This window comes from Phyllopteryx taeniolatus, chromosome 8, assembly GCF_024500385.1.
Source record: "Phyllopteryx taeniolatus isolate TA_2022b chromosome 8, UOR_Ptae_1.2, whole genome shotgun sequence".
Lineage (NCBI taxonomy): Eukaryota > Metazoa > Chordata > Actinopteri > Syngnathiformes > Syngnathidae > Phyllopteryx > Phyllopteryx taeniolatus.
In genome coordinates this window covers 25,851,620-25,878,831 of record NC_084509.1, presented here as the reverse complement: position 1 = coordinate 25,878,831, position 27,212 = coordinate 25,851,620, and the positions used below count along the sequence as shown (strand labels likewise).

At 43.4% G+C, this 27,212-nt stretch overlaps 2 protein-coding genes across 3 annotated transcripts; one reads left to right on the top strand and one right to left on the bottom strand.

Moving 5' to 3' along the window:
• Positions 1-2,187: 2,187 nt before the first annotated feature.
• Positions 2,188-10,021, bottom strand: rrp8 (ribosomal RNA processing 8). The gene is made up of 8 exons (XM_061781303.1): positions 9,073-10,021; positions 8,888-8,994; positions 8,330-8,576; positions 7,076-7,802; positions 6,145-6,274; positions 5,955-6,061; positions 5,795-5,891; positions 2,188-5,197 (listed from the first exon to the last, which is right to left on the bottom strand). Exons 2-8 carry the CDS (start codon positions 8,975-8,977, stop codon positions 5,084-5,086), a joined length of 1,512 nt encoding a protein of 503 aa, XP_061637287.1. The 5' UTR covers positions 8,978-8,994; positions 9,073-10,021; the 3' UTR covers positions 2,188-5,083.
• A 157-nt stretch (positions 10,022-10,178) lies between these two features.
• Positions 10,179-27,144, top strand: LOC133481932 (integrin-linked protein kinase). 2 transcript variants are annotated; one of them, XM_061781304.1, is made up of 13 exons: positions 10,179-10,335; positions 11,996-12,223; positions 17,213-17,378; positions 20,811-20,906; positions 20,991-21,087; positions 21,165-21,248; positions 21,444-21,529; positions 22,422-22,531; positions 23,504-23,631; positions 23,722-23,843; positions 24,975-25,074; positions 25,488-25,618; positions 26,243-27,144. In XM_061781304.1, exons 2-13 carry the CDS (start codon positions 12,135-12,137, stop codon positions 26,390-26,392), a joined length of 1,359 nt encoding a protein of 452 aa, XP_061637288.1. In that variant the 5' UTR covers positions 10,179-10,335; positions 11,996-12,134; the 3' UTR covers positions 26,393-27,144. The 2 variants fall into 2 exon arrangements, with proteins under 2 accessions (XP_061637288.1, XP_061637289.1); XM_061781305.1 differs by lacking the exons at positions 10,179-10,335; positions 11,996-12,223 and adding an exon at positions 13,706-13,846.
• The last annotated feature ends 68 nt before the right edge of the window (positions 27,145-27,212 follow it).

Sequence of the window (27,212 nt, the reverse complement as noted above, 5' to 3'; positions counted from 1 at the left end):
TATCATTATCATCCACCAAAACTGGAAGGCAGACTGCTTCAAGATAATTTATAGCGTTGGTTCTCAAACCCGGGTCCCTGGACGTCTGGAAAATAATTTGCAATAAATTATTACAGAAATCCCCCGCTATATATATTGTGGATTTTTCTGTTAAACGTGATTTTTTTTTTTTGTGTGCGTGTGTGTTAAAATACGTTAACGTCATATACCGAAAGTAAAGTTTGCGACAACTTATAATTCATTATTGAGCACAGCTGTTTTTATTGTCCTGTATTCAAGCGCATTGTTAATGTTCAAACTGTGCATATTGTTCCAGTGGCTTCGACGACTGCGAAGTCGAGAAATTCCAGCGGAGATTTGGAACGGGTAACCTGTAGCGAGGCGGAACCGCGCATTTATGACGGACGGGTGGCGAGTCGAACAAAGTCAACTTTGACCTCCACAAAAAGGAACCTTACAATGGTCCAATTCTGAACGACTGTTGCTAAATGCTACCACTTGGTCTTCTAATCATTAGCGGCGTAGCATTCCCAGTCCAATGCGGGTGGCTACAATGCTAGCATGCTAACAGTCGTTACGCTAACCATTAGCAAGACAGCAGTCTGTGCACAGAAAACGAGAAGGAATTTACATTGCGTCTGATGGTCGGGTTCCTTTTTCAACGCGAATAGCTCTAATGCTAACAGTTTGCATGCTAATATATAGCAAAATAGATATATATGTACGTGATACATAGATTCGGATTTTGCAAATTGTGCCCTATGGTAAGGAGCCATTTAAATTGAGATTAGCTCAAATACTAACAGGCTAAGAGCTAGATCATAACATACGCCGCCCGCTTAGCCCGGGATGGCATCTGTAAAGCCGAAGTTTGAGTTTAAAGAGAAAGTGCTGACTCCAGATGACTTCTCAGTGGAATTCCCACATTGATCTGTGGACAGTCTTCGCAGACTTTTACTGCGTTTACTGTCACTGGCTTTCAAAGGCTTGTGCAAACCACAAACAAATGAGTGGGCATTCATTTTTCCTCTCTTCATGCGCTGTCATCCTGCTGCGGTCTGCTCCAAAGCTCTGCTTGGGCTCCCACCATCCTGAAGTCCCCCCCCCCCCCCCCAAAAAAAAAAAAAAAACGCTTCGTGTGCCTCCGTCCTGCCACCAGCTTTGTCCCTTTAGGGCCGCCGTACTTTAATCCCTTCATTTTCAATCCATTGTTGAAAAATAGTTTGGTGTCTGGTAAACGAGTGTGCACCTGTATCAATAAGACACACTTTAAATCGATTTATGACTGACATTCAGTGTCTGAAGCCGCGCCGTATTTCACCGGCTGACATATTGACTTTGGATGGAGTCGCAACTGGAATAAATCCTGGGACATTTCATCGTGGTCGTCTTTTTACGGGCCCTCAAAAGGCTTCTGCGGACGTGCGCTAAAAGGGGCCTGCTTACTTTGTCAGCGCTCCACTTTGCCGTGTTTACACTCGGCCACGTCACTTGAAACCACGCCGGCGGATTTACGGCCCTCTAACGTGAAATGATTACACCCTGTCGAAGGATTTGCCTGAGAGAGATTCTCAGGTGACTTGACCTGCAAGTCCCCCCGACTTACGAGTCGAAGTTTTCCAAAAAAAAAAAAAAAAAACCTTCCGCCTATTCTGTTCTGGTTCGTAAGAAAATGAGTGCTGAGAAGAAGCCAATTCTGTCATTTCAATGAAAGCTCGAAAAGCATCGAAAACCACGAGTGAGTCGATTTGGCGAAGCAATACAAGTGGAGTACTTCTACATTTGTACTATACTCAAACAGAACGAGTCAATAAATCTGTTTTCTGTTTTTCAGTCAACTTGCGTAAACGCCGACTTCTTGTAAACGAACAAAACGACACTTTTTTTTTCCCCCTTTTTCAGTTCGAAACAAAAATTGAAACTCGACCTGTTTTCAAATGTTTGCAGTTTCAGCCTCTAAAGCGCAGTAGTCTTGTAAATAAACAGCCGAAACTACACAAATGTTGCCCTTTTCAGTCAGAAACTAGACTCAGACTCAACTTAACTTTTAATCTGTTTTCAGTTAAAAATTGACTTGTGTACAGGTAAATGACAGCTAGCGTTGTTTTCACATTTCCAGGCTGCCGTTATGTTAAAAAACAACCCAAATGGCAGTGTTGTTGTTTTTTTTTTTTTTTTGTAAACATGCCCTTGACTCATATTGAAATATGAGATTTTTTTTTTTTTCCCCAGGCTGCAAAATCATTTTAGTTTTCGGTTAAAAACGGCGTACACAGAGCAGTTTAGCGTGTCCCCCGGCCGATTTCAAATTGTTTTGGGTCCCGTCAATAAGGACCATCTGAAATCATGCGCTCGTGGCGATAAGTCGCCTGCCGACCTCAGTGGTGAGCGCCTCCTCTCCTCACCGGTGGTCAATCATCCATCACGGGGCAATGTGTAACAACTTGTGCTAATGGCAGCGCGCGTGCATTAGCGCCACGCTAACAGCACCAATCGCAGCGTTCCGCTTCGTTCCGCTTCGGCGGTTTTCACGTTCCGACGGCACCACTCGTCAACCAGCTCTTGCACGTCGTTTGACCGAGGCAGAGCCATTAACGCAACTTTGGGAAATTAGCGCTCTTTCTGCCCGCGAATAACGGAGGGATTGCAGCGCTAGCATTTGTCTGCAGTCTGAGTCATCTTTCCCCGCATTTCTGGACGTGCTCGGGTGCCTCCTGCAAGGCGTCATGGGAGCAGCCAGCGCTTTGGAGCGTGATGACTCCTGCCAGTCAACGCGCAGAACACATCTCACTGGGCCAAAGATTTTTTTGTCTTTTTTTCCCCCTGGTTTTGTTTGTTTGATGACGTTCCACGAGCGGGGAGACATGTCGCGGACAGAACCAGAAGGTCTTGTCATTTGGAGTTATAGTGTTGTCATGACGATGTCAAACAAAAAACAAAAACAAAAAAAACATTTTCTGTGACTCAACCGTATTTCAACCTCGCGTAATATGTGTCAGGCAGCATCCGACTTGCGAGACAGAGGAGGGAGGAAGCCGGGTCCCCGTGTTTGCGTGGGTTTTCTCCGGGTACTCTGGCTAACGCGCAAACTGGAACCCCAAACCTCAGCGGTGCGGGGCGGCTGCGCTATGAGAACGTCGGGCCGCCCGCCGCCGGCTGTGTTTTTGCTTTCGCTCGCTTAATTTGCTGGGGAAGCAGAGATGCGTAGCGAGCAGGAACAGAGCGCAAGGGCGGTCTCGGGCGGGCTCTGACATTTCTTTGGCTTTGCACGCTGGCGGAGGTCGGCGGCCATGTTTGGGGGGGACGCGATGTCGCCGGCTTGATTTGACCTTTCCGCCGTGGCCTCACACGTAAAGTACTTCTGGGTGGTCAAAACTCCACTGGCAAACAAAGCATTCCATGTCATTCAAGAAAACAGGTAAAAAAAAACAGTTTTTTTTTTTTAATGTGCCTAAATCTATTCCCAATGGAATAATTTCAAATTCAAAACCTGGGGTTTGGGTAGAGCGAGTTTAAGTATAGTTAGCATTTGTGTTAGCGTAGGTTAGGGTACCATTAGGGCCAGCGGTGTGTAGTAACACACATTTACTTTGTTGCATGTCTCAGAGTAATTTTCATGCTACATACCTTTTACTTGTACATTGTTAAAGGGAAGTTAGCATTTATTATTATTATTATTTTTTTTTTTTAAAGAAACCTCTACGCCGGGCACCCTCATAGCCTGTCCCCGGCGGCACACGCACAGGGCTTCGGGAGCTTTGCTGAAACTATGGCCGAAAATCCACCACTTTTGATTTGTTTGAAATTGTATTTCTTGAAATCTACAATCAATTTTAAAAAAACAAAAACAAACTGATTGCACATTTTAAAAAAAAATAAAAAATACTACTTCAAAGCAGTAACATTGAGTGTTAGTTACACTCCATTATGAATATGTCACGCTACTAACGTAGCGGCCGGGGCTAACGTCAGCTTGTTCACAGTGCTAATGCTAGCTTTGTATCGCTAGCACTGCTATTTTGTTGAAAGTGGACAGCATTCTCCGTGACTATTTATCACGACTATGCACTTTTGTAATCGCATGGCCATGTTTGAGAATCGCACTCGTGATCTTTGGTCAGATTAGTCGATTAGTCAAATGTGGCTACATTCAAATCTTGCTAGTGGTTTTCAAACTGAAAAATCTCCCTTTGAAGTAACTTTTGGTCAATTGTACTTGTCAGAATTTGTTTGTTTGTTTTATTTGGAATTTTGCTCCAGCCGAAGCAAATGCAAAAGCGTCCTGAACCTAAACTAACTCAAGCACAAACCCTAACCTAGCCTAAAAATAACTCTCGCCCTTAACAATAACCCTAAACCTGCCCCCAACTCGGATACACGTGATTTGAGTCGCGAGCATGGCCACGTAAGCCACTCAACTTGTTAGTCAAGGTAGCACCGGATGTCGTTTTTCTGCAGGCTGCAGCGCACCCGTGTTCGAGCGCCCCCTTGAGGCAAACGTTGACAAGCGCAGCAATCAAATCAATCTCAACTGCTCGCCAGCCAATCGCGGGGCGCACATAAACCTATGAACACAAAGTAATATCTAAGGTCTGCGTATGCAACTGTGCATGGTTTGTGGAGACATTCGAGTTAAAAATATTAAATTACAATTTGTTTTGGCGAAGAAAATACATTTTTACATTGCAATTAATCCTTTTTTTTCTTGAACAAAAAATGACATTGGATAAAATTCTGACTTGGATCTCGTAATATGACTATTCTTGTGAGATACCATTTCTCTAAAAAAAAAAAAAAAAAAAAGAGACTTCATTCTGATAGTATAATAAAATGTTGACCGTAATTTCATGCTTCTATAACTTTTTTACATTGCCCATAAAATATGAATTGCAATTCCTACTTTTTTTTTTTGTAAAGCTAAAACAATGTCTTAAAAGACATCGCTGTCACACTTGAAAATGAGCAAATACAATCAATCACACAGACAAGCCGTGTTGATAAATGTACATTCTATTCAATACTTTCCCCAAATGAACTCCTCCTTTTGACAAACGTGTACTTAAATGTCCCCTTGAGCGCCAACTCATCTCTTCTTGTACAAGCAGGCCTTGAGCTGCAAGCCGAACTTCTTCAAGTTTGCCGGCGCGTCGCCCGTCTTGGTGAACTCGAACGAGTAGAAATGAGTGTTGTCCGTATCCTAAAGGAAAATGACGCAAGCACAATTTTACAAACAACTCTGCATTGTTACCTTTATTTTTTATATTCATTTATCCCATGATATAATGATTCATTTATTTATTGCACTCAATCAAATCAAAATATTAGTAAAAGAAAAATTCCGTGTACCTTAAGGATATGTTAGTGAATATTTAGTTCATTTATTTTAACCAATAATAGTAAAACAAAAGTATTTAAACTAAATATTTTATTATGAAATAATTTGGTAATTAATTGGAAATAATGAAAGAAAAAGAGCAGTAAAATAAAAATCTATGTAAACATTAAGTATATGTGTAAATAATCATTTTTGTCAACACTAAAATAGAAATATTGGTAAAATAAAAAAATGTTATAGAAAGTTTTTTACAAATGAGAATGAATTCTAAAATTAAACAATTGCTAAAAAAAAAAGACATATTTTTAAATAATACTATAATAGAAATGTACATATTTGAAGAATTTCTGAAGTACCTCATCTACGAAAGACCCCGGCTGGCTGTCCTTTTTCCAAACCGAAAGGTTTGCCTCTCCCTGGTGTACCTAATCAAGTGGCCTGTGAGTGTCACTCGCTCACCTTTGACACCATCTTGAATCCCAGCTTGACCAGCGCATTGAGGAAGTTCCTCACGTCGTCGAACCTGCTCGCTACCTCGGCGATTTTCAGCACACCCCTAAAAGCCGCCAGCGGCAGGGGTTAGAGACGCACACGCGCGCACAAATTTTGCATTATTTACCCTCTTTTCAAGACGCGGTTGGCCTCGGCTAGGAAATCCGCCAGGTTGGTTCCCATCAGCGAGAGGCAGAAGACGGCGATGTCCACCGACCCGTCCGGCAGCGGGACCTGCGGGGAGGACGCAGACGCGGACGTCGTCGGTGTGAGCGAGTTAGCGGAGATGTGATAAACACACACACGCATACACTCACGTTGGCCATGTTGCAGGCGGTCACCAGGTCGCAGGTCGCCACCAGGTCAAAGCTGTGCACCTTGTTCTTGACGCTGAGCGCGATCTTGCAGTCGCCGCAGCCGAAGTCGGCCACCACCAGCGAGTGAGGTCTGAAATCAGAAAATATTACGCGTACAGTACAGCCCATGCAGCAAACGACACACAAAAAAGGAGGAAGAAACATTTACATTTTTTTGTTATCTAACCATGTGTCTTCAAAAAGTGAGCGCTGAGAAGAAACAGCAGATGACGTCCCCTGAATTTAGAAACAAAAGAAATTTGGCAGAATGCCTGCACGAAATACTTTGTCCTCACAAGTGGCGGCCTGATGCTGCGAAATTCAATACCGCCATCTAGTGGCAGAGAGACTGACACGCAACTCGTTTTCATGAGTATGACGTACAATATTATGGAGTGTTCTTTTCCTTTCTTAAAAAAACACGTTGCAAACTGTTTTTGAGGAGGCTGGAACGGATTCATGGCATTTGAATTCATTTTGAAATGATTTTTGATAATTTTCTGAATTTCATTTATATTTATTATATTAAAGTAGACTGATTATCTTTGTTTTTGTTTGTTTTTTGATCAAAATAAGACACTTTCAAACATCTGCTTTAATTTTGGAACAAAAAAAGATCAGCATTTTTTTTTGCCTTATTTTCTGACGTTACGGACCAAAGCAGCAACTGAATTGCAATGAATGTAATTAAGTTTGTGTATTTTTTCCACTGCCCATTTGAAATAATGTCCTGGTTTTGAATAAAGGAATGGAAAAACTTAAATGAATCGAAAAATCGACAGATTCATTGCAAGTAATCGTTGGTTGCAGCCTCCAGGATTTTCGATACAAGTGCTTCGAGCGCAGTCACGTACGGAATGAAAAGGTGCACGCGAACGTCAAGGCGTCTTACTTCTTTTGAATGTAGGCGATGACGGCGTCCACGGGGCGCACGGGCCAGCGGCGCACCTGCGCCGTGTAGCCCTTGTGGTAGATTTGGAAGGCCCGCGGGTCCTGGCGGAACATGCGCTGGGCCTCGCCGCCGGTGCAGCTGTACAGCCGCTCGTTGATGTAGCGGAAGCGGGCCGCCTCCAACCGCCGCTCCATGCGCCAACGCAGCAACGTGGAGCGGTCCTCCGCCGCCTCCTGCAAAACGGCCTCCGCCTCTTTGGGGACCTCGGGGCCCGCTCGCCGGAGAAGCTTCCGGAGGCGCTCGCGTTTCAGCCTCTCGGCTTTACTCAGCTCGGCTTTTTGCCGATCGGCGTGGGAATCGCCCGCTTCCTGTTTTGAGCCGTCGATTGCATTTTTCCTTTCCTTCTTGGCTGTTTTTATCCGTAATGTGCCCGTGCTGACGTCATCATCTTCAGTCTTTTTCCTTTTCTGTGGCAATATTTCCTCATTCCGTACTTCTACCCGTTTGCCACTGTTAATGTCTGAATGTGTCGTCGGAAGCGGTTTATCCGCCTTCTGGAGTTCCTCTTCAGGTTTATCCTGGCAGTATTTATTTTTGCATCTCCTCTTGTTCTTCATTCTGTTTTTCCACTGCTGCCTGCTCAGCTGCGAGACGTCGCCGGCTGGCTTCTGCGAGATATCGTCGCCCTCCGTCTCGCCTGCAGGTGCCTTTTTCCCCTTCGGGACGCCTTTGGGAAGACACATATCTCCATTAGTACTGACAAAGTTGGTGCGCTCCCCTGGAAGTGTATGGAAACAGTGAGGCCAAATCCTTAAGTTTCTGTTTTTGACTGAAACGTTTGTGTTTGACATGAAAAGAGGAATATTAGACGAGTCCAACTGCTTTTATTTCCACGTTTTTACATCTGGATGGCGTCACCGATGGCGTCGTGGTACGTTCGCGGTTCGGGTGCAGCGAACGTGATTTCGGTTCCCACTCAGTGGCGGTGTGACGTGAGCGTGTAAATGGTTACCCGTCTCTGTGTGTGTGCCCCGCGGCTGACTGGCGACCAGTTCGGGGCGTTGTCTGCTTTTCGCACGGAGTCGGCCGCATTTGCAGCCAATTCTTTGTCTTACCCAAGCGTGTCTGTTGTTGTTGTAATTACGAGCAAGCTGTCGCGAGGTCGAGGTCATTATCCAAACCATATTTCTAAACGGGTATTGCTGAGCCACCTGTTTGTTCTTTCCTTTACAAACCCAAAATTCCAACACTCACCGATTTTCTTTTCCACTTTCTGCTTCTTGGTTGCAGTTGTGACAACCGAGGTGTTGTCCTGCTCTCCTGTTGTTGCTGCCGTCCCTTGTTTTGTTCTGTGCTTTCTTTTCTTCTTCCTCTTCGGGGCGTGCGCTGCGGCGGCTTCGGCGGCGCTCTCAGCCCGACGCCGCCCGTCACCCTTCCGGTCGGGCATCGATCCCAACGTCTGCAGCGTACGCAGCAGACTCTTCCTTCCCACATTTTTGGACTAAACGGGACGGAAAATGAAATAGTGCAAGTGTGGCATCTGTACAGCTGAAGTCTGCTTGAATGAAACCCTACCCCAAATAGCTGCCTCCCTTTTCCTATCAAGTAAACAATAAGATGTGTGGCGCCACAAGGAGCCTGAAATGACCTTTTGCTCTTGACCACAGCAAACTTCTTGTCTATTTTTGTATCCAGATGCTGAATATTTTTTTGACTTTATCTTACTAAGAGATGTTTGCACCGAATACCTAAAATGTGTAATAATTGTTTATACTGCACATTATTTTGCAGTGAAAGTAATGACATAAATACCTTCCCATTGGTGCTGTTTGGCTTCTTTTTCACAACACTTGGACTGAGGACGTCAGCGGCGTCATTCCAGTCTTCATCCTCATGAAACATCTTGTATTCCCCAAACTCTGTAGATTGTAGAAACGTACATTTTAAATGACCACCTATTCCAATAATCTCGCAAAATCAGATGGAGTTTTGCTCACCGGGTTACGGTGTCTAAGCGAGACGACGGTTGGATAAACGAGTATATGAATCACAGCGTGCTTTTAGGCAACTTTTATTGACCGCGTTTGTCGCTCAGTTTGCATGTGGGTGAGCCAAGCACAACAGAGTCAGCGGCGCGCGTTGATGACGCCGTAGACACGGAAGCGACGTCTCTGGTAGAAACTACTGTAAAAAAAAAAAATAATTGGACACAACGGGGTTTTTTTTTGCATTGAAGTAAATATTTATCGCGTTATCGTGGTAAAAATGAAAAATTAAATACATATAAATAGAAACAATTTCAATTGCGTACCAATCGCAGGGCACATAGAAACAAACAACCATTCGCGCACACATTCACACTTAAGAGCAATTTAGAGTCTTCAATCAACCATTAATTAATGTAATTAATTAAATTAAAAGTACACAAATGTCAATTTTTAAAAGGGATGAATGAGGCAGTTCATAAAGACCTTTTCATCATGTTTATAAACAATAGGCGCCAGGGTACTTCGGTGGCAGAAAGCCATGACAAACATTTTTGTTGCGTTTGGGGTTACAGCACTACATTGGATTTAAAAAAAAAATCAAAAATAATAATAATTTAAAAAATTAATCAATAAAATAAATAAAAAAACAATCCAGTGGAACCTGTGGGCGAGGACTCGGAGGATAAATTGACTGCATGTCGTGAGTAGTTGTACAGAGAACCTCTCAAAAAATGATGTACCCACTTTTGAAGGGACGGATAGTGGAACCAAACATCCATCATCAGGTTTGGGGAAGACATTTTCTTACATGTTTGAAATGTTTACATTTCAATGTGTACTTTTATTTTTATTTTACTTTTATTCAAGTAAAGCAGTGGAACCAGTACTTGGACTAGTATATATGTATGTGTGTATGTATGTATGTATGTATGTATGTATGTATGTGTATGTGTGTATGTGTGTGTGTCTGTCTGTCTGTCTGTCTAATAATCTGTCTCAACTATTAAACTAAACAAAGTATCGTAATGTTTCAGAATCGGTTCCCTGAGGGTGTGTATTTTGCCGTGCAGTGCTGTGTGTGGGCAGCAGAGGGCGCCGTGGCTCCCGCCGCCGCTGCTGTCCGGGCTGTACCACGTCGTCCTTCCGCGAGGGTGTGGACGTCGGCGGGCGGCTCGCTCGGCAAGCAGCGTTCATTCTATGCGAGACGCAGAAGAACACCGCTCTCAACATCTCCCGAGGCATATCTACTTGTATTTCACAGCGATAAATCTGGTAAGTCATCGCGTCTGACTTTTCGGGTGATATTAAGTCGGCCGTCGTGTTTTTGTTTTTGTCGCTCTTCTTCCAACTTCCAATGTTAGAAAGGTGCCGTGAAGAATGGAGGTTAGCTTGCTAGGCTAAAGCTGCCAAAATGTCTTTTTTTTGTGGTTCCTCTTTACTCGAGTGTGGCGTTGGCTCGGCTTTTATTTACTTGGGCAAGCGCTGCGTGTTGTGGCCAGTAGTTGACCGGAACTCCACAAAGTGTGTTATATTTTGCGTTTCTCGTGTTCTAGCGCAACGATTCGATAGCAGGCGTTGCTAGCCAGATATAAAATGGGCATTCAATTTGGCCATCATATCTGAAATACTTTCACGAGTTGATCACATTAGGATGATATTGTGCACATATATATATATTTTTTAAATATCTCCTTGGAAGTGTTAAACCTGTTCTAAAACTCGGAGTGTTGAAACATTCAACAAATATCGACACACAGTTGTGCAAGTATTGTTGCACTCAAGCTGTCATTAGCTCAAAATGTACATGATATATTGCTTATTTTTTTGTGTGTAAAAGAGGCAAATCATGATTATTCTCTAGGACCAAGTTGAAGATGTGCAGATAGTGTCACAGACAAACACCACAAGGGCCCCCCTTTGAGGAAAGAGGGGCGTGCAAATATTTGGTGATTTTTGTTTTGTTTTTGTTTGCATAGATCCTAAAACCTTCTCTCAAAAGTATAAATACTTCAAGATGCTTATTTAAGTGATTGAAAAATGCCAATGTGCTTTTAAGATAAGTGTACACAGTGACTCAAATGGATCTATTTGACTCTTCAAAATGACATCCGTATTACATTGTTATACTTTATTTATACTATATATTTTAAACGTATTAGCTCATTTTATACCATATGTTAACAAGCTTATTTGAAATATGAATTATAGTTGGGTTTTTATCAAAATAATAATTATTGGTCTTTATTTAGAATTAATCCAATTATGGTTAATTAACTGATTATTTAACAAAGAAAGTACAATAGTTGTGTAATAATGAGTATTTTGTATGCAAATTGTTTATTCTACAATGTTTTTAATGTATAATAAATTATTTAAAGTTCGTAACATTTGTTCCTTTATTAAAAATAAATTAACCCATTACTTAATAAACTTATTACTTTAAATTGAGGTAAAAAAAAAATTAGTTCAATCTTTTTTGTCTTTTATTATTTAGAAGAAATATATAATAACATAATATATTAATATTTACCAAAAATACCTTTTTTAGCTTCAATAAAACATGTTTTAATGAATACATTTAAATTGAATACAAATAGAAAATGTTGAATATTTGGAAATTGTTCATTTGACTCATCATTTGTCTTTTTATGCTTACCACAAATACTTTAACAGTGGCCAGTGAGCGTTGCTTTCCGCAGGCCAATTGTTGTGAGTCATTGTTATGAATGGTGCGCGTCCACGTACAGGATTGCTCAACTTTTGTGTCTTAGTAGTCTGACTGTCATCATTGATCAGTTTAGGCTAAGGAACAGAGACGACGTAAGCAAAATAATTTTTACATGAATCATGTTTTTTTTTCCTTTTCTTTTTTTATTGAAGGGGGGAAAGAAATCGGAAAACACAACTTACTCAGACACTTACTTACTTTTAGCATTTCAAGCTGGTGAGAACGCCGCTCCGAGGTCCTGCAATCGTGTCCCTCACTGCCCCTAACGAGGGACGGATGAAACCTCCGTCTCGCCGCTTCAGCTCCGCGTCGCGTCGCTGAGGTTAACGTCGGACGTGCCGAGATGGACGACATCTTCACGCAGTGTCGAGAAGGCAACGCGGTGGCCGTGCGCCTGTGGCTGGACAACACGGAAAATGACCTCAACCAAGGGTGAGACGCTGGTCGTGTCACGTGATGTTTGTTTATACAAAGTAGTGACATGGAAAAACACCTTTGCGCCCCCCAACCACTATCACAGAGAGTGCAAAAAGGGGTTCTACCTCCTAAGGTGAAACATTGCTGGATGGACTTGGCCCTCCGTTGCTCAGCGCAGTTTATACAGAGCATCTTTTGGGAGTGTATAAATGGAGTGCTACCTCCGGAGGCAGAAAATTGCTAGGTTGACTTGGCCCCCCACCGTTCTGTGTCTACTGATTATGCATCCCAATAACGATGCTGGCTTTTCTAGTCTGTGTCAAAGGGGCTCGTGACAATATGATGCGAAACTTCAACACAGTTCCTCCACTGATTTGGCATTCTCAAAGCAGTGACTCTTTGTTAGTCCCCTGAGGGACGCTGGCCGGGGATTGAACCCACTTCCTCGGAAGCGTGTGTTTATAGGTTGCTAATTCCCCCAAATTAGCACAATTGCAAATTGTGAACATTTCATCAAAAAAAGGCTTCAAATGTTTAATGTAACTCCCAGTCTAAGTGTACTGTTAAACTACACATGGAACAAAAAAATTACGTTTTGTATTTATAACCAAACAAACAACTTTGCCTTAGGAATGCCCCCCCCCCCCCCCCCCCCCCCCACACACACACACTAGCTTAATGCTAACACATAATGGAAAACGCTATAGAAAGGCTAATGATTAGCATCGGTAGGCGCGGCGTTATGACCCAATAAGCAACATATATTTGAATTCAAACGATGGAACAACGTATGCAGACGGACTATAATTCAGCAATATTTAACAATAATCACAGGCATATATTCTGTATCCTCTGCAAAAAACAACCAATATTATTGCAGCTTACTGAGTAATCGAGAGTAGTGGTGACTCTTTTTTTTGTTTGTTTGTAGCACTGTTTTATACTGCCTCCCGGTGGCTAAGGTGGGCACACCAGAAGAAGCAGCACAATGAATTGAATTGGACCATTAAATCATGATGCAGACACGGAATAATTCTTTGCATTCTATTTAATTATTCTTACTCTGTTTTTATAAATTGCAATATTATAGAGTGCTATTTTCCTTATTAAAAAAACAGATTTGAACATTTTTTTTTTTTTGTGGAGATTGGAACAGATTTCTGGCATTTCCATTCATTACGCGCATGGCCACGGAACAAATGAAAGTCGTGTCTCAAGGCGCCACTGTTGTTCAGTTTGCCAGGGTTCAGACACCTAGGAAGTGATTTGAATTGTGAAAAATGCATATTTTCTCCTCGTTCCTGGGATACCAGTAAATCACAATTACATACAAGCCTTCTTGTCTTCTTTCCCTCCTTGCACTTTAATAATGGTCTTACGATCATTTCATTATTTCCCATGCGTAAAATGGGGATTGTGTTTGACCTTCCAACGGTATCTTAAATCTAAGAGTGAAATACTTTGCGCCCTCGCAGATTGTTGACGCCGCCGCACCGCTCCCGGGAAAGCGTCGTCGCAGAACGCTCAATCTCCTTACAAGGAATAACGCGCAGTCAGGCCCGCTTCTCCCACTCCCGGCCGGCCGGACGACTGCAGCGGGCTGCGCTGTGGAAGTCACGTGTGGCCAGACAGACAAGAGTGCGTGGAATGTGCATCACCCCCCCCCCCCCCCCACACCTCCTCCAATCATTCCTTTTCCGACATTCCTCTTTATTCCAATGGTTGGAAGACTGCGCCTCTCATTTAGTTTGCACTCAAATCTTCAGCTGCTGCACTCGAGGATCCGCGGTCTCTACTTCACTATCTCGTATTCGAGGTGTTTTGCCCTCAAACAGAAGAGCTTGGCTTCGTTGTGTTTTCCTTTGGCTTAGCGCTTCAGTCGCAGCCTTAGCGGTTGTCTTTATTTAGCTGGAAAGCTAGCACCGGTGGCCGCACAGGCTGAGCTATGTGCAGCGCAGGCTCCTTGTTTGGGAAGCTGGGAGGTTTACGGGGTGATTGCTGATTTTATATTTAACTCCCTTTGTCAGCGTGGCGGGAAGCAGACATTTAGTGGTCGCCCTAACTCCCGCTGACAGTTTTTATGAATGAGCGTCAGTAAGTATTGGTGCGTCGCGGTCGAGTGGGATCCGTTTACTTAGTCATTAGTTTATCGTAAAACAAAATGAATCATCCTTTTATCGTCGAGTAACGCTCATTTCCTCGGTTTTAACCTGTCCGTTTGAAGAGCTAGCGTTGAGGCTTTCTGGCTGTCGAGTCTGCCAGACTGAGGCCCGTTGGCAGGTGGGAGTGCCTAAAATAAATGACCGCAGCTGGCCAGGAGGGGCTTAGAGCTGGGGGGAGGGGGAGGGTGTGTGTGTATGAAGTCAAGCTCAAAGGGAAAATCGTCGTGTAAAAGTCTTCCAGCGTGGAAATACACGAGAAACCAGAGAGCTCAAAAGTGCCATGCTTCAGTCATTTGGTTGTTAATGCTAACAGATAACGGACCAAGAAATAGAAAAGTGGGGGCGGTTAGATTTCGCTTTTTGTATCCATTTTTTCATCAATTAGCAAGAGTGTGCAAAAAGTCCAACTGATTTCCAATGCAACAAAAACAGGTGAACACATGGGCCGACTTGACGCGCGGTCTGAATTGACACGCAACCCTAAATTGACACATGAGCCGAGTTGACGTTAGGAAGGGCAGCCTTGACACAATGGCCGACTTGGCACATGAAGATGGCGGCGGAAAAAAATGGTTGGGCCTCGGCGGAGGTCTCCAGCAGTTTGTCAGGACTCCAGATCTTACTTTACAGAAGCATCAGACTTCCTTCCGGGGGATTTGTGCCCTCATAAAGTTGAACAAATGACTTTTTAGGGTTTGGGCTTTTGGTCAGACAGGAAATTACCCCTCCCTCCCACCCGATACACAGATAGACTTGTGTCGTGGGACTGAGAGGGTCTGTGCGGGACCTCCACACACCCGTGCGGGGACGTGTTAGCGCAAGCCAGTGAAGCAGGCGGCGGGGGCGGAGGGTTGAGATTCCTTCATAATGCTCCTTCAGTTCTCTCTGGGGTTATTGTGCTGCACGTCGACTCAAAGCAAAAGTGCGATGCTTTAATTTGAGGCTTCAGGGGAGAGGACGGCGGAGGAGGCGAGCGAAGTTGGCGGAGGAATGAAAAAAAACGACACATTGACACGGAGCAGATGGCGCGCTCGCCATCCTTAAAAGGACGACGGCCGCTCTTTCGTTGTCCCGCCGTTACTTGATTGAGCTGGCGGCGTTCGTCTGCCAGAGGACGCCGTCGGTCTGTCAGACAGAAGGCCGACTCTGCCGCTGTGTCGCTCACTCAGCGATGATGACGGCGAGAGTGTATTGTGATACAATAATTCAAGAGATATTGCGCTTGTCAAAAGTAACATGTTTTGACGTTTGTGATACTGTGTTATATGCCTCCAAGGACGCTGTCAAGTTACAGGTCGACTACAGGCACGGGCTGACTTGTTTTGACACTTGGGACGAATTTACCCACGGGCTGAATTGACACAAATGTTGATTTTACACATGAGCCAAAGTTACACATGGGCCGAAATGGCAAATTGACTCACTGGCCAAGTTGACACGCAGGCAGCTCGATGCATGGGCGGAATTGACAAATTGACACATGGGCCAAGTTGACTCGCGGGCCAACTTGATCCATTGGTCGATTTGACACATGGGCCAAAGTGACTCTCGAGCCATGTTGACACATGGGCCGAGTAGACATTGGCAGAATTGACACACGGCCGACTTGACGTCCGGATGAATTTAGGCAAAGGCCAAGTTGACATGTAGGCCAAATTGACAAAGTGGCACACAGGTCTATTTGACACATTGGGCAAAGTGGAAATATGAACACATGGCCTGACTTGACAAATGGGCTGAATTGAGAAAAGTTGACACGCTGGCCTGATTGTCAAATTTACAAATGGGCCTGGTTGACACAAAGGCCAAACTGACACGTAGGCCACACATGGGCTGAATTAGGGTTGCACGATTATGGCCAAAATAATAAGCACGATTATTTTTATCAATAGTGTAATCACGATTATCAATCACAATTAGGGCTACAAAATTAATCGAATTTTAATCGTGATCGCGATTTTGGCTGCCACGATTAAATCAGCCTAATCGTCGGCAATTTTTTTACATTGACACGCCACCTCTCTGCCAGCGTGCTGAGAGGTCCAACTTCAAAATATACGCTTCATATGTTACTGCGTTGGACATCAATGCCATTTTAGGCTTTTATTTCAAAGTTGCGAATCGGAACGCAGTGCCGGAGCTTAATGAAGCCTTAACCATACGTTCACCCCCTGGTGGCTGGCTGACTAGAATGCAGGCAGTACCGCAAAAGAAGCACAGTGCCCGCATTTTAAACGTAACAAAATGACAATATTATTTGAATAATTGTGTAGCCCTAGGCCAAACTGACAAATAGATCCACCGGCTAAGTCACAGGTGTCAAACTGGTGGTCCGGGGGCCAGATCCGGCCTGCCACGTCATTTTATGTGGCACGCGAGAGTATGCATCAACTTTGGGTTTCTTGCTAAAATACCAAAATTGCAAATTGCCTTCACTTTTAAAAATATTGAGATATTGCAAGCATTTTTTGTTACCAACCCCCCCCCTTTTAAAATAAAATTGATTCATACTGTATTTGAACAAACTGTTTTTACTTGCTTCTGATTTCAAAAGTAATTATCCATTAAGTTGTGTATATGTAATAATATGAGGCAATCATATGGGTTTGCAGCCATAACGGCCCTCTGAGTGCAACCATAACTGCGATGTGGCCAGTGACAAAAATGAGTTTGACACCCCTGGTCCAAGTCGAAACATGCGCAGACTTGACACATAGCCCGACTTAATGAACAGCCCGGCTTGACACACGGGCTCAATTGACACATGCGCCTATCTGAGACATGCTGGAATCTTTATTTTGTAACCTCCACTTGTTACAACGCCAATGAACTAACTTTGCAGAGACGACCACGGCTTCAGCCCTCTGCACTGGGCGTGCCGGGAGGGTCGGTCCAGCGTGGTGGACATGCTCATCATGCGAGGCGCCCGCATTAACGTCATGAACCGCGGGGACGACACGCCCCTGCACCTGGCCGCCAGCCACGGACATCGCGACATTCTGGGCAAGGTACTTGGAAAAACTGGCTCATCTCTGCACTGATACTCATCCAGCCATCTTGTCCCTTTAACATTGCGTCATCATCGCAAACATATTAAGAGGTTCTCTTGCCTATAACTGTGCTTAAAAATAGTGTACATTAGTTATATTTAAACTAGCGTCATCTGGTGGACAAAAAGTATATCCATCGCCCAAATGCCATTTTCCATGGGACATGTTTTTTTTAAATCACTTGTAATAAATTAAAACCATATTTTACTGTTACTTATTGCATATCCCATGACAAAAATTGGCATATTAAGTGTAGATAATTCAGTCAAAACAGAACTTTTCTTATTTGCTGATGGGTTGGAGCGATGCATGTCGAAGGATCATCCAAAAACTGCAGCGTTCCTCTCTGTGTTTAGTTTTATGTTGTAGTTACGTGTATGGGATCCTTTTTATTTGACAGGAGGCGCCAAGATTTATTGCAGAACACTACGGACTCGGCCGTTGCAACAGTCCGTGTCAACCTGTCATAATCTGTCAGGTGGCGGTATTGTTGGCAGCGCTCGTTAGTTTCAGATGTGCCGCGGAGTATCGGAATTCGAAACGCTGCCGGGCAGATATGCGGTTTAATATTAGGCATGTCTCAAGGCAACACATACAGACGTGCCACGGTTGTTTTTTCCCCCCCCGCTGTGCATAGTGCGTCCAGAAAGTATTAACAGTACTTCACTGTTTCCCCCATTTTATGTTACATGTATATGTTCTTGTTCAAAATTAATAGCTTAAATATATATTTGTTTTACTTCTGGATCCAACACCACATGATGACAGTGTTTAAAAAAATTGTGTGTGGGGGGGGGTTAAAATTTATGTAAAATGAAAAATAAAGAAATCACATGTACGAATATTGACAGCTTTTGCTCAATTCAGTGAACCATCACTATTCGCGAGGTATAGGGGCAGAGCCCTGCTGCTGAAATCTCAACTTTTAAACCTCAATTTTGAGTGCTGTGAATATTTATGTACAGTCGTCTCACCATATCACAGGTTGTTAAATTGTACATATCTAATTTTATATTGTGAATTGTTCACTATATCACAGGATTTACTTAAAAAAAGAAGATGAAATGCAATATGTCTAATGCAGGATTTACACAACTGCAGGTCTATAGTAAAGTAAAACTGATCTACAACCCGAATTTCAATAAAGTTGGGACGGTGTGTCAAACAAATAAAAACAGAATACAATGATTTGCAAATCATGTTCAACCTATATTTAATTTAATACACTACAAAGACAATATATTTAATGTTCAAACTGATAAACTTTGTTTTTAGCAAATAATTATGAACTTAGAATTTTATGGCTGCAACACGTTCCAAAAAAGCTGGGACAGGTGGCAAAAAAAGACTGAGAAAGTTGAGGACTGCTCATCAAACGCCTGTTTGGAACGTCCCACATGGGAACAGTCTAATTGGGAACAGGTGGGTGCCATGATTGGATATAAAAGGAGCTTCCCTGAATTGCTCAGTCATTCACAAGTAAAGATGGGGAGAGGTTCACCTCTTTGTGAACAACTGCATGAGAAAATAATCGAACAGTTTAAGGACAATGTTCCTCAACGTACAATTGCAAGGAATTGAGGAATTTCATCATCTATGGTCCATAATATCATCAAAAGGATCAGAGAATCTGGAGAAATCCCTGCACGTAAGGCCGAAAACCAACATTGAATGACTGTGACCTTCGATCCCTCAGGCGGTACTGCATCAAAAACCGACATCAATGTGTAAAGGATATCACCACATGGGCTCAGGAACACTTCAGAAAACCAATGTCAGTGAACACAGTTCGGCGCTACATCCGTAAGTGAAACTTGAAACTCTACTATGCAAAGCAAAAGCTATTTATCAAAAACACCCAGAAACGCCGCCGGCTTCTCTGGGCCCAAGCTCATCTAAGATGGACCGACGCAAAGTGGAAAAGTGTTCTGTGGTCTGACGAGTCCACATTTCAAATTGTTTTTGGAAATAGTGGACGTCGTGTCCTCCGGGCCAAAGAGGAAAAGAACCATCTGGACCGTTATGGACGCAAAGTTCGAAAGCCAGCATCTGGTATGGTATGGGGCTGTGTTAGTGCCAATGGCATGGGTAACTTACACATCTGTGAAGGCACCATTCATGCTGAAAGGTACATACAGGTTTTGGAGAAACATATGCTGCCATCCAAGCGACGTCTTTTTCATGGACGCCCCTGCTTATTTCAGCAAGACAATGCCAAACCACATTCTGCACGTGTTACAACAGCGTGGCTTCGTAGTAAAAGAGTGCGGGTACTCGACTGGCCTGCCAGCAGTCCAGACCTGTCTCCAATTGAAAATGAATTATGCATTATGAAGCGTAAAATACGACAACGGAGACCCCAGTTGAACAGCTGAAGCTGTACATCAAGCAAGAATGGGAAAGAATTCCACCTACAAAGCTTCAACAATTAGTGTCCTCAGTTCCCAAACGTTTATTGAATGTTGTTAAAAGAAAAGGTACTGTAACACAGTGGTAAACATGGAACGTGTTGCAGCCATAAAATTCCAAGTTAGTGGTTATTTGCTAAAAACAATCAAGTTTATCAGTTTGAACATTAAATATCTTGTCTTTGTAGTTATTAAATTTAATATAGGTTGAACATGATTTGCAAATCATTGTATGCTGTGTTTATTTATGTTTAACACAAAGTCCCAACTTCATTGGAATTGGGGTTGTAATTTAATATAGCCTTCCATAGCTAGTTAGAACTAATTTTATTCCCTGCACAGGTGGGCAAGCACAGAGACAGCTGCCGGTGCATTTTCTATCGCTTTATTGAACAAGCAGTAACAAAATAAACACGTAATAAGAACTTTCATACACTAGCTGCACGGCTCAAATGATGCCCAGAGGCACTCAGCACGCAGACTGGCTAACGGTTTGCCAGTTGACAGTTGACAATTCTACACTCATTGGCTGACTCCCATGTCACTCTTCAGGCCAGGCCCTGCCCTTTTAAAGCCACGCACGTTCAAAGTCACAGATACTACACTGTTGGGCAAAAATAATACCTGCACCTCTCATGCGTAATTTGTATTGTTATTATGCATACAACAAAAATATACAGTGTACATTCTGGAACGTAACTCCCGCGAAAAACGAGGGACAACTGTAAATGTGATTTCTTTGTTTTTTTAGGTTTTAATTTGCAAAAATCTCCCACAAACATTTTTCACACTGTCATTACGGAGTGTTGTGTGTAGAATTTTTAGGGGGGAAAAAGGAATTGAATCAATTTTGAAATAGGGCTGTATCATAGCAAAATGTGGAAAAAGTGAAGCGCTGCAAATAGTTTTGATGCCCTGTATGCAGCCCAAACAGATTACACCAGCAGTCTTTGACATGTCGTCCTTTGTTTGTGTTTTGTAGCTGATTCAGTGCAAAGCAGACACCAACGCAGCCAATGAACACGGGAACACGCCGTTGCATTACGCCTGCTTCTGGGGACAAGACCTGGTGGCAGAGGTGAGTGCGCCCCCTGGTGCTCTCAGTGCCCAATCTTTTCAACGCCCAGTTGCCACATTAAATCGCTTTTCACGCACCACACAGGACCTCGTGAACAACGGGGCTCAGGTGAGCATCTGTAACAAATACGGGGAAACTCCCCTGGACAAAGCCAAACCTCACCTGCGAGAGATCCTCAGAGGTATCCCATCAGCCCCCTCTCACTTGTCACTACTTCCTGAGGTTTGTTCTGTGTTCATTTTGTCATTTGTTGTGTAGAAAAAGCTGAGAAAATGGGACAGAACTTGACCAAAATCCCCTTCAAGGACACTTTTTGGAAAGGCACCACCAGAACTCGACCCCGTGAGTAACAGACCACTTTGCGAGTTTTCTGTGGTTAAGTAAATAAACGCTCTTCTGGCCACTATTTGCTTCAGTATGGTAGTTTATTACTTAACTGAATCGTGGCATATTTAAAATGTGTTTACATTTGTCTGCAAATTTTCTACATGAATACTAAATATGATTCCTTCCTTTCTTATATTCTTTTGTTTCTAGGTAATGGTACTTTGAACAAACATGCAGGCATCGACTATAAACAGCTCTCTCTCCTGGCGAGAATAAACGAGAACCATTCTGGAGAGGTACGTTGCTACTAATGACGGTGCCGTGTCTTTTATTGTAGAGTGAGCCCTCACTATTTGTGGGGTTAGGGACCAAGGCAAACATGTTCAAAATTGACTATATTAATAGTTTGAACGCTAAATATAACCCTACCTATGATCCCAAAACACTCATATATCAATGACTCACAGATATTAGGATTTCCACAAAATGAATCGGAAATGCTCGTATGTTGTAAAGCTGTACAATTGAATAAAATTGGCAGGTAAAAGCCGAGCAAACATCAGTCAGCATGTTGTGCACATACTATACACTAGTAGTTAAAGTACTGTAGTTATACTATACTATACTATACTACTTGTACTTTTGTAATTTTACTTACAATTGGCATAGTAAATTATTTTGGGGTTTCGGTTTTCAGACGTGGGTTCCTCAAGAATTTTCATTTAGTGGATCATTCATTCGTGCATTAAGTGCATCACTATAATTCAATGAACTATCTTAGAAAAAGTAATGCACTGAAATCTGTAGAAAATCACAAATTTGGGGGTGTTGAATTATTTATTTATTTATAAAAGTTCTTACTTAAAAGCGCTATGTTTATTTTTTAATGCATAGATTATATACAGTGGAACCTCAAACAAGGTCTAACACTGTAGTGGTAGACCTGATATGTTTGACTGAAAAAAAAACATCCCCATGTTTTGTCAAGAAGAAGCTGGTGTCCGCAGGCAAGTCGGCTGTCTATCAAGCGCAAGCTGCTCCTCGGTGCGATATGCTCAATATTCTAGTGTTAGTTAGATTCTGCGGAAAAATGTGTCATTTCACGAATGGCTAAGTACGAATCGGCGGCGGTTCAGTGTACCTGGAATATGTCTGTGACTTCGGTAACACTTTATTGATGACGTGCAGCTGTGGCAAGGGCGTTGGCAAGGCAACGAGATCGTGGTCAAAGTGCTGAAGGTCCGCGACTGGACCACAAGGAAAAGCAGAGACTTCAACGAGGAGTATCCCAAACTCAGGTGCCCTTCTGACGTGTTTCCTGTGCTCTTGTGATCACCATTTGTCTTGTTTTTGTTGTCGAACCACACTGTCTAAACCTTTTCATGATTGTCAAGGACACGCGCCAGTCTACTTCTGGGTGGCAGAAAAACAGGGACTACCGCTGACTGGAACTGCAATTGATCGTTGCCAACAGCCTTTCCCCTTATTCTCGCCCGTTTCCTCTTTTCCGTGGCCATCTGCTTCTTCCTTGACAATCCTGCCATGTTTTTGTGGTTCAGTAAAAAACAAACAAAAAAACCAGTACAGTATATTATTTGTGGCTCTTCAAAATCCAATACAGGCTTGCAGTATTTCCGTTGCTGCGTGCCAGTCAATGTGTGGTTTCCAGTCGCCTCGTGTACGGCGGTGTAAGAGTTGCCGACTGTAATTTTTTCGCGATGGTCCACTTTGCTCGGTGTGCGGCAGGCCTTGGCGACAAACTGGGAATCGAACCTCCTTTATAGCCCGTTTCTAACCAGTATGCATACGATGTTTGGTTGGGTTGCCTTTGAGTAATTTCGCAAAATGCAATGGCTAGCTTGCTAGTAGCAGACGCTGTCCATTTCGGCGCCAAAAGAGCAAAGGTCAATTCATGAGCCAGTCTCTCAGTGATACTTAAGTCTGTCTGAATTTGTACCACATTTATTTTTGAATCAACTTACCTGTTGAAATGTAAATAACACTTCACACATTCAGACTAGCTGAGAAGAAGGCTAACATTATAATTCAAGCCATTTTTTTCCTTGTTTTCTCAATTGCTCGTCCTCGTTCAAATGACATCGAAGGGTTAATTTGCTAGTGGAAATCTCTCTCTTCTGCCACCCGGAAGTACGTGTGACGTGATGGCGAAAAGGTCTACGGCGTATTGTTTGTCCGCATCTCACACTCCTGGTTGATGTCCCATGTTGTTGTTTTTGTCCCTGTCCTCCTCCTCCTCGTCACCATCCCAGGATCTTTTCCCACCCAAATGTCCTCCCCATGTTGGGAGCATGTCAGTCTCCACCAGCCCCTCACCCCATCATCATCACACACTGGATGCCTTACGGCTCCCTCTACAACGTGCTGCACGAGGGCACCAGTGAGTACTTTGTCGTCACACTGTCGCACGCCGAACATGAACGTGAATTCCTTCTTCCTTTCTCACCTTTGTGTGCCATCCTGCTGTCAGACTTTGTGGTGGACCAGACGCAAGCGGTGAAGTTTGCCCTGGACATTGCCTGCGGGATGGCCTTCTTGCACACGCTGGAGCCCATGATCCCCCGCCACTATCTGAATAGCAAGAGCATCATGGTGAGAAGACAGTATTTAGGCACATACTAATACAGCGCAGTACATTTAAATATCTTGGTTCATCATTTGCACCAGATCGGCCTGTCACGATAATTACTATATATATATATATATTATATCATGTTATATTGGGCTACAAAGTAATTTCCGTGTCTTTAATGACTTGATCATTTCTTTAGATGGTGAAATTTGGCTTCATTAGCCACACTGAATGTTGTTGTTGTTGTAATTAGTGGAACCTCTGCGCATGTTTCTCTTCATTGAGCCCGTCCAATCTTGGGGTAATCATTTATCCTTTCCAAAAACTCCAGAGGGTTGTCGTTCAATGCTGGGTGGTTGAGCCCCATGTGCTGAATCAGTTTTGAGGGCTTCATTGCCTCATTTTCAAGCCTTTTGCGACAAGAGCGGGTTTTGGGTGTGGGAGTCGACTCGCTATAAACTCGTACTTTTAGTAGAACTGCGACATTGTCTCGTAAATACAGCGTTCTTTTTTTTTTTTTTTTTTGGAAGTTGTAGGCTCTTCTTGTGTATCATTTGCATTATTTTCTGGGGAATTGTTGGGAGCCTATTGGTGGAGCTGCCTGGAAAGTTAGAAAACAAACAAAAAAAACCATCGTCTGACAGCAGTTTCACGAATTGACAAGAAATTGTGTCGACATGTCTATGAGAGTTTGGTCATTTTGACGATTGGCCATGAAAATGCCAGTTCATCGTGTTTGCTGCTCTTATTTTCTGCAATGAATTAATCGAAATTGTAAAAGTATTTATATATATTTATTAACATAATATTTGTTTATATTTTATATGATTATTTTTTATATAATATTTGATCAAATCTAGCTGTTAATCAGTGAATTCTAGTTTATTGTGGGAAGAATACTTTTTTGGGGAAAAAAAGGCCCTTCTCCTTTGCACAAAGCAGGATCCACAAGGGAATGCCTAGATGAGTTACGTGTGGACAAACAAGCCCATCAAACCTTCAATAATAAATTTCTTCACTGTCTTAGCTGCATTTCCTGTCGGTGTAATGAATGGCCACGTGTCCCAAAACCTTTGTCCATGCGGTGCCCATAAAATTCCTGTCACAAGTCCCTTTCCCTCACGAATGACATTCTGTCGTTCTTTCCTCAGATCGATGAAGACATGACAGCCAGAATCAGCATGGCGGACGTCAAGTTCTCCTTTCAGTGTCCTGGCAGGATGTACTCGCCCGCTTGGGTTGCCCCTGAGGGTGCGTGATGCAGCGCACACACATCCAAAGTGACAGCTTGAGCATGAATAATCACTTGGGGAAAGGGAAAGTGGGGGCAACCAAAATGTAATCTCTATTTGATGTCCTCCAGAGATGTCTTGTCTAAACTGATGAGAAAGAAAATGGAAACCAATTACGTCTCTTCCTAACAAGCATCGAGACCAACATGAAGCGACATTTGTCGGCTAGTGCACCGCGGAAGTGAAATCGGTGTTTTGCGGGGTTTTTCCTGGCTCAAATTGAGGCCGAGGCGGTCCAATTCTGCTCATCTGAACTCATGCAAACGCCGCGCCGGCCGATGTCTCAAACAAACACTTGTCCTGTGAAAGAGTCACAATATCAGGACGCCTGCACACATGTTCTACTTCCTTTACCCGCTTTGTTCTTTGCAGCCCTGCAGAAGAAGCCAGAGGAGATCAACCGGCGGTCGGCCGACATGTGGAGCTTCGCCGTGCTGCTCTGGGAGCTGGTGACCAGGGAGGTGCCCTTTGCGGACCTCTCCAACATGGAAATCGGCATGAAGGTCGGAAAAGATTTCAGTACAGTACTATAATTGAAAAGGGTCACAGCAGGAATGAATGCAATAAGGTGCAGTATATTCTCTGGCAGTGAACAGCTCATATACTGAATTTACGCGGAACACGCACATTAGAGCTCACGGGCGTGGGATGGGTAAAGACGCGGCCGATGTGGTGTGACGGTATTTTCGCCACTCGGTATGGGTACCATATGCGCAGCTTGGCCGAACGGGGAAACCTGTCCTCATTCTGCGCCCACCGCAGCAGCGGGTTTCGTATGATGGGAATTCGTCGTGTTTGCAAATGATCACAGACCCTTCGTGTGTGCTGGAGTAATTCCCGGCTCTCCTTCCACTTCGATAGCGCGGGGCAAAAAGTTCATAAAAATCCTGCTCCAGTCTGTCTTCCCCCCCCCCCCCCCCCCCCCCGTATTGGTTCTCCCTCACCTAGTAGAACACGTGATTAGCAGCTAGTCGACGTCACGCTCTAAAATGTCCTTGTGGAGTTGTAAAGCGGTCAAATCCACTAGTCTATACAACCCCTAATAGACCCCCCCCCCCCCCCCCCCCCCCCCCAAGAAATGTTCATAATTTATGCCCGTTATTCTGACTTTCCGTTCTGCCCTCCAGGTTGCCTTGGAGGGCTTGAGGCCCACCATTCCTCCCGGCATCTCGCCGCACATCTGCAAGCTGATGAAGATCTGCATGAACGAGGACCCGGCCAAGAGGCCCAAGTTTGACATGATCGTGCCTATTCTGGAGAAAATGCAGGACAAGTGAAAAGAGCGGAACGTTGACCCTCCCCGGGATGTTCCCTTAAACTATTTTTTATTACCGCCGCATTGAGCACCGCCACCACTACAGTCAAGCAGCAATCGTTGTTTATTTTTCTTGTCGAAGTGTGTGTGTTTTTGTTATTGTGTGTCATGTTGACTGTAATCATATGGACTGAATACACCTGACTGGCTGACGAACCTGTGGAGAATATCGACGGGTTTATTTGGATCCGAATGGTCTTTATATATGCTAAAGGCGGGTCTTATCTCAACGTGAGTTGCCGCTCAGCATTTTGCAAAGCGTGACAAAACATTTCTCCGTGTAATTATGAGTAAAGCTATTTTTAAAGAAACTCATGTTTCCCATTCAGCTAAAATATTAGGGAAAATATTTTTGTCCATTTATTTTTTACGTCTCATTGCAAATCTAGCCCAAATGTGCTTTTAATTCTTAATTCTATGTCTAAAAGTGCCTGAGATTAAACTTGTTTAATTGATGAATTGTGGCCATCGAAGAGAGAACAAAGTGTACTTGCTGTATATCATCAGTCATGTGTTTTTATTCATTGCATCCTACACGCCATTATTATTATTATATTTTCGCTGATCTTCTACTTTAATCACACACTCGTCTGTCTTTTCTGTGCCTCCATCAGCTTGCTTGTTTGCGTCCAAGCCAAAATCAAAAGCAACCTATACAAATGTATGTATTTATATATATAATATGAATATATTAAATGGAAATGTATGGATGGATTTGTTGTCAAAATCGATTCCACCCCGCAACTTACACAACACTCCATAACATGGGAAAAAAACACTTT